Source organism: Chaetodon trifascialis, chromosome 2, assembly GCF_039877785.1.
Source record: "Chaetodon trifascialis isolate fChaTrf1 chromosome 2, fChaTrf1.hap1, whole genome shotgun sequence".
NCBI classification, from domain to species: domain Eukaryota; kingdom Metazoa; phylum Chordata; class Actinopteri; order Chaetodontiformes; family Chaetodontidae; genus Chaetodon; species Chaetodon trifascialis.
Window position 1 is genome coordinate 8398775 of NC_092057.1, and position 7704 is coordinate 8406478.

Below are 7704 nucleotides of genomic sequence, written 5' to 3' on the forward strand. Positions count from 1 at the left end.
TTCGCACAGCCTGACATTCAGCTGATTGGTGTGTTTGTGGTCCACAGGTCTTGCTCAGGTCTGCAGTAAACGCTCTTTTCATGAGGTCAGCGCCTCAGCAGACACTAAATGTGACTATTTCTGTGGCTTTTTCGTCCTTTAACAAGCCTTTAATGGAGACATAACGCGTTGTGAGCTGAGCTCTCGTCACCAGCAACGAGGTTCACTGCTCAAAGCTTCTGATTCAGTCAGCAGCCCACACACTTCATGCCCCTCACTCGCTCTCCATTTTATCATGCTGTTCTTTGTCCTGTGCTCAGACTGTTAATGGACCCTCTCGGCCCCCGGCGGGGTGTGACTGCAACCTCCACCCCCCCCCCCCGTCTCCCCCCGTTTTCAGGAGGAAACTGCTTCTTCAGACTGAACGTTTGCGACTCTTTACCAGCCATTATCTGAAAAGAGTTTGTGTTGGGGTGAACACAAATGAGCAGAGCTTGACTTACGATGCTTTATAAAACACTGTGATGCTGGCCATGAGCCGCTCTCTCGGCCTCTGTCCCTCTCTGCTGTAAATCGATGTGAAAGCCATCGTGTCCTGTTCTGCTTGGCTGTGCAATAATGAGGCCGAGAAGAGAAACGACCTGCCGGCAGCTCTCACCTCCAAACCCTCCGCCATCAGCTGAGAGCTGCATCACAGCACAGACACAACTGACCTCATCGCGCTTGAACAGGAGCTTTATGATCTCATGTTCTCTGTGACAGGATGAAAATATGATGTGGTTTCACTTTTCCCACTTTGTCTTCAGGAGGTTTCACTGCTGTCCCATCAAGAAAAAAAGACATTTAAACACTTTGTTGAATCACTGGCTGTTTATTTAATGTGGACAGATGTAGACGTCAGTAAACACGCTGCATTTCCTGCTGCTTCACAATAAAAGCCTGCTGTTCATTTGCCAGTGGAAAGCTTTTAATGTGAAGCAGCAACAGCAGGAAATGGTTTAGACACAGCTCTGATGCAGTTGACAGATCAAACAGCACAAAGTGAAACACAGAAGTGAAACCAAACCACAAGACTGAAGACGAGCTGTTTGAAGGAGCTGAAGACCGAAGACAAGCTGTTTGAAGGAGCTGAAGACTGAAGACAAGCTGTTTGAGGGAGGTGAAGACTGAAGACAAGCTGTTTGAAGGAGCTGAAGACAAGACGAGTTGTTTGACAGAGCTGAACACTGAAGACAAGCTGTTTGAGGGAGCTGAAGACAGAAGACGAGCTGTTTCAGGGAGCTGAAGACCGAAGACGAGCTGTTTGAGGGAGCTGAAGACAGAAGACGAGGTGTTTCAGGGAGCTGAAGACAGAAGACGAGCTGTTTGAGGGAGCTGAAGACAGACCCTCAGAAACAGCTTTCTGGTCTTCAGCATCACCAGCTGTTTGAAGAAGGTGGTCTCAGGTGGACCACAGTCAGCTCTGCTCCCAAACATGCTCATAGATTGAAACTGATCGACCTTTCAAAGCACTCAAAACACCTTAATGCAGTGAGTGGTTGTGAAGTCATTGTCAGTGTAAAACTGGTTGTAGCCATTAGAGTCAGAAGCAGAGCGACTACACCCGTTTCTAAAGTTGGAGAGAGAATGTGAATGTCTTGTGGAACAGGTTCCAGAGCGGCTGAAGGATCTGGATCCTGCTGATCGACAGAGCGTCTGAATAAATCATCATTACTGCAGGTTGAAGGTTGTAGTAACTGAGTGCTATAAGCGTGTTTGCTGTTGAATGCAGCATACAGCAGCCTCCGCCTGCAGGATACTGACTGCAGCAGTCTGATATACTGCGTTTGGATCAGAGGAACATCAGCAGTTCTCTCACGTTCTGTGTTCCTCTGTTCTCATCACCTCTGAGCTCTCCGATAGAACCGTCCAGCTGCAGCTGCTTCGCCCATACGATCCAATTTCAGCAGGTCAGGAGCTCGATGATTGGCTCAGGGTTCAACATGCTGAGGAGGGGAAGCTTCGCTGTCGCTGCAAAATGAAGACGCTCAGCAGGTCACATGTAGCCGATGCCGTTAAAGTCGTTCGTCTGACGAACTGAACACATCGATTCACAGGTCGGCTGTAACATGACCACTTCCTGCATCGCCTGCAGCCCCAGCAGCCTGGAGCGAGGACAGAAACACACCTGGACGACCGACACACCTGCTGCTGCCTCAGGAGATGAAAGGACCGTACCTCTGTTTTATATCCACCTTTCTGTCCAACACACCTGAACGACTGAAAGGGTTGACTGCCCGTGAGCAGCGTGGAGGCAGACGGTTTGCTCAGGGTTCAGGAAAAGATGGCTGATGGTTCTTGTTTCATTTCCAACACAGTGAAAATCAAACTGAAGTGAAAACATTTTAGATATGGGAATTATTTTGAGCATAGCATAGCGCATTAATTGAAATTCAGGAGATAAGATTTCTTTAAAATAATCAGGATGTGGAGCTGTGAGGAGTCTTATAAAAGATCAAAGCCTCATTCTTGTTTCTAGATGATAAAACAGGAAAACCAAAGACTCTGGCGCCGCTGCTTCTTCAGTCTACGACCTTCGATGTGGAGGCGTGTGTGCTCACCATCGAAACTTCAGAGCTTAAGATAAGTGTTCAAAGATAATCAAATCAATACTCAAAGAAACTGAAACCCTATTTAAATTTAAGCTCATCCCACTGACTCAGAAATCACAGCTCTGTGTAGCACAGAGATGTTTCTTTAATAATAAATGACTTGTCTGAAGATGCTCAGTCCACACGGTTTCAGCTGTGAGGGCTCCATTTGACGCTGATCATGCAGTTTTAATTGATGGCCTGAGCGTCTGGGTGGTTCTGGTTCAGATGTGGTTCAGATCACTCAGCACTCAGTTAGTGAGAATGTACTTCATAAACAATGTGAATGTGAACATAATGTTTTTGAACTTGACGTCAGAGATTCACACAGATGGACTTCACCCATCTGATTCCACTGAACGATTTAAGTTCTGCTGTCTTCATCTCACAGATACTCTCTTACATGTCTACAAATACACGTCCTCACTTTGTGCTTTGCTGTGTGGAGGACACAACGTGTATCCGTTTTGGATTTTGTCAGAAGAATCACCGGCACAGGTCACATTCAGGTCACAGAAAGTCACTCCTCCAACACAAACTAAGTGATATTTGGTTGACAACCATTCTGATGCTTTCTCTGGTTTCTTGTCTTTTTACAGATTGTGTTCCGGAAGATCAGTGATGTGAAACGTGAGGAGGAGGAAATGTTGAAGAGGAAGAATGAGGCTCCTCTGAACCTCCCCCCTGATCATCCAGTCCGACGACTCTTCCAGCGTTTCCGGCAGCAGAGGGAAGCCCGGCTGGCCAGCGAGCGGGTCACTCAGGGTGCCAGTGACGTGGAGAAAGGTGTCGTTGCCATGGAGCCACCTAGAGGTCCAGAGGTCCTGGCCTCCACTAGTATAGTCATGGTGACGGAGAGCTCAGCCACACTCACCACCTCCTCAACATCCACAGCATCGTCTTCGTCCAGGACCTCCAGCCGAGTCATGCTCCACGCTCCTGCCACCCAAAACGGAAACCTGGTCGGCTGCAAATCGGCAGAGCCGCCCAAAGCGAAAGGCTGGGGACGATTCAAGGAGTCGGTCGTGAAGGCGGAGTCATGGAGCAGCGTCTCTAAGGCCGAGTCCATGGAGACGCTGCCTGATAGAACTAAGTCTCACGACGAGATGTCCCTTAAGAAAACCGACTCCTGCGACAGCGGCATCACAAAGAGCGACCTCCGTTTGGACAATGTCGGCGGCACCAGAACACCGCAGGAGCAAAGTCCGGTCCAGTCTGACGAGAAGAGGGTCTTCTGTCCGATACCGGAGCAGAGCATGCAAGCCTCGTTCATCGAGCTGAAGCAAGAATTGAGAGGAGACATCAGCTCTCTGAACAGTCGCATGGCGGCGCTGGAGGGTCAGCTGGCTGAGATGCTGCGACTTCTCAAATCCAGGAAGTCATCGGGCTCCTTCTTCGAGATCTCGCGGCCTCCTTCCCCAGACTCGGACAAGGACAGCTTCTCCTAAACAGGACATGGAGTCAGTTTGTGGGAATTGAACTCGACCCGTTCAGCCTCCACATATCAGAAGAGCTTCTGACTATGGTGTGAAGCTGTTCTGATGGCGGTCGATGATGATTACGAAAGCACTTTGTTACGTTCGTAGCATCGCTCTGCGAGATGCTACAGACTAAAATGACGTCAAACTGGACTGAGGATGAGGCTGATTTTCATTAGATCAGAGACTACAGACAGTCATGACAGTCACAATGGCACCTTTGGTCCTCAGGATGGTTTCGAGCCTTCAGACCTTCAGATGATATCGGCAATAATAACAGATGGCTTTAACGTTGTTGTTTTAAGTAAGACTTTGGCACTGTGATGAAGGAAGTCATGTGAAAGAGTCGTTGCGGTAGCTTTGGCCCGGTTTCATGAGGTCTGGTCGACAGAGTCTGGTTAGCCATTCAGAACCTCTAGATGCTGACTGCTGCATGACATGATATCAAAGCAATGCTCTGTGATTGGTTGTTAAGTGTCAATCAAAAGACGTTCAGTCAAAGCAGGAGGCCGATGAACTGGTTAAAGGACGTTGTGGACCAGATGTTCAGCTCATGGTCATTAGTTTGGGTCCGTGTGAGAAGCTAACTGACCAGATTAACCAACATTAGCACCATTTCCCTCTGAGAAGTTTGAATTCATTATGTAGAAGTTGACAGAATGTGGAGACCTTCATGCAGACTAAACACTGTGTGGACTTCAGTGTCTTTATATCCAGAATGAATGTGAGAAATTCAAAGCAGCACAGTGACGATGAGGCATCTCATGAGTCTGATGTTCATGTTTAACGTTTTTAGTTCAGATTTTTAGCTTTTATGAAAAATCAGTGTTTGCTTCTTTCCATGCTAATGAGTTTTCAGCTCTGAGTGGAGCCAATGGGGTCAACACATCCGGAGGAACACAACAGTAATCTGATTACTTCAGAGTGGAGGGTTCCACATGTTGGATGGTTCTAATTCTGCGGCATCTGAATTCAAGAGGAATATGTTTGTTTTAGCTCATACATATACGCTTCTATTCAAATGGTTTTAAGAGATGCAGTATTTCTGTCGTGAAGCAGCTCAAACTGCAGACAGACAAGCAAAACTCCCAACCTGTTGTGACCTCAAACTGTTTCAAACAAACAACCGATCTGGCCAACATTTGTCTCTAAATTGGTTCATTCTGGCTCTGTGTCCAGACTGTACAGATGTTATTGACATTCGCTGAGATCTGACCCCAGCGTGAACTATACCTCCTTCAGGTGCCCTGCACTCCTGCATTAAAGGGTTTTTCTGGATCCAGATACAGAGACGGTCTTACACCGTCACAGTTCTCCATGAAGGACAGAAACCAGTTCACTGGTTTTACCTTCTGGTCTCTGTGATCAATGGAAACACCTTCACGTCAAACTACTGCCTGCACTACCTGTCCAGGATTAGCAGAGACCGTCACACTGGGGAGCGACCGTCAGTCCATGACGCTGGTGAGTTTGTCTGCATTGTACGCTCGAGGTCCTACTGGAGGACTGTAAAGGACATTTTTAATTCTAGGATTCTGTAGACAGTGATGATGCCTTCAGAGCCTGAACGTTTCAGTCTTAATGTTTCATTTATTTAGCAGAAAACCTGCTCGGCCTAAAAGACAAACATGAGTCACCGATGTGTGTTTGGGTTATTGGCAGCGCTGTGTTCGTGAGATGACGTCAGTCAGGCGTCTTCTGGCACAGACAACGTATTTTCCCTCAGACCTTTGTCTTTCTGTGATTTGATGAGATTGATTCGTTCACCGGTGCGTCGCTGTTGAATCTGAAGGAGTCAACAGCAGCGACTGTTGATCCGTTGTCACCTGTTCAGTCAGATGTACCGACAAAGACGTTTGCTGCCACTCGCTCAAAGGTTGTTTAGTTGGAGTTCACAGCAACCAATAAACTCCCAGGAGAGCTGTGATTGGCTCGGTTACATCCTTCTGTCTATGCAGCTTGCCTGTTCTCTCTTTGGTTTTAGCTTTTATGTCTTCATTTGTGCCTCAGTTAAAGTTTCTGTGCTTTCTCGCTCAGCCAACCTTGAAACACGAATGCTTTCCATTTACTTCCCTTAAATCTGCAGCAGCATTTCAGTCCAAATAAATCCTTTTTAAAGGAATCACCACAGTCACCTTTTCTGCTGGAGTATGAACTTCTCCACCAGAGATGCATCGTTGTCTGCAAGCGGTCATCACACAGGAGTCACTGGTCCAAATACAAGCTTCTGATGTGACCAAACTTCCAGCTCGAGAGTCTGTCAGATACTCAAAACATGCAAACGATCAGCAATAATAAACGTCAGTGCTGAGCTCGTCCACGCCGTTTCATGCTGAGCTCAACGTGCACTGGTCACAGCCAAACGAATCCATGGCCTTCTAAACCTTTGTCCAGTTGTCTCTGAAGTTTCTCGTAGGTTTCTGAAGAAACGTGAAACCTGGAGTTTTGGTTTACTTCTCGTTACCGGAGCGGTCACCATCACGGCTGAGTGTGATAGGCTGAGACAGCTGTCAATCAAGGTAAAACACCCCCAAACACATCAAAGCTTAACCATCGGTATCTTGTTCATTCTGAGACTCAGACTGATGTCAGAACAGTGGAGTGAACTCGAAGTTTTTCAACGTGATGACGTAAAGTCTGTGATGGTTTGTTTGTGCATGAACACACCTGCAGAAACAAACTGCTGAATGTAGCACAAACACAAACAGGAACCAGTTCATTGAACCGTCTTATCGCGTGCTGACGGCTGAACAGTCGAATGCTGAATGTTGTTTATTCCGGCTAATCAGAGGAAACGCAGCCTGAGAGGAAAGAGGATAATCTGAGATGTTTGTTCGTCTTGACTTTGGTATGTCGTGTGTTCTGTGTACTGTGATATAATATAGCCTCATAATATGCAATTATTGCCGTGTATGCTGTTTGTATGAGAGCTCGTGGTCCTTTCACGCCATCCCACGAGCTCCGCCGCCGTCGATACTGATGCACTTTGGTCGTCTGTCGTCTCTGCATGACGCTGGTGTCTCCTGAACCGGGCTTTGTCTCACCGCTTCAAGGACTTCAGGCTTGGTTCTCTGTAAACTTTCCGACCTCGTGTGGTCTCGTGTATGTAAGACCGCCGTCTGTGCATGAAGAGCACCTCGGTGTTAAAATGGCTCAGCGTCTTATTCAATATCACGTATGCGCTGTCTTTGAAATTCACAGCTTTGGAGGAAAAGCTTAAGAGGAAACTTGTAATCACAGATATTTATTCTCATCTCTGTTCTTCACTTATTGTCAGGAATGAAAACTGTATCAGCACAAAGAGTATTTATAAAAAATCAACAATAAATGATTTTATACTTTGTACTCTTTGTGTCTTTGTTTGTTCCGTCACTGATCTGCTTCCTGTGGTTTCGCTTTGAGAAAGTTTAGGAACAGTCAATCAGTTCGGGTCAAACCAGCAGCCAGTGAGGTTCAGGCAGCAGGTGTCAGGTGAGCTCAGGTGTTCTCTCGTTCAAAGTGCCTGTTCAGGCCTGTGTGAACTGACCAATCAGAGCAGACTGATGCTCTGCAGCAGTATGAGATCAATAATGTGTCTCTGAGCGTTAACGCAGGTAAACGTGTTCCAGGTCACACCT

The 7704-nt window shown here is 47.0% G+C and overlaps 1 protein-coding gene across 1 annotated transcript in view; it reads left to right on the forward strand.

Annotated features, from left to right (window-relative positions):
• Positions 1-7426, forward strand: part of kcnh1b (potassium voltage-gated channel, subfamily H (eag-related), member 1b) — a 37198-nt gene extending 29772 nt beyond the window's left edge. The window contains exon 11 of the mRNA XM_070974109.1: positions 3209-7426. Coding sequence (XP_070830210.1) covers positions 3209-4057 — 849 coding nt within the window. The 3' untranslated portion in view covers positions 4058-7426. The remainder of the gene's footprint in view (positions 1-3208) is intronic.
• The last annotated feature ends 278 nt before the right edge of the window (positions 7427-7704 follow it).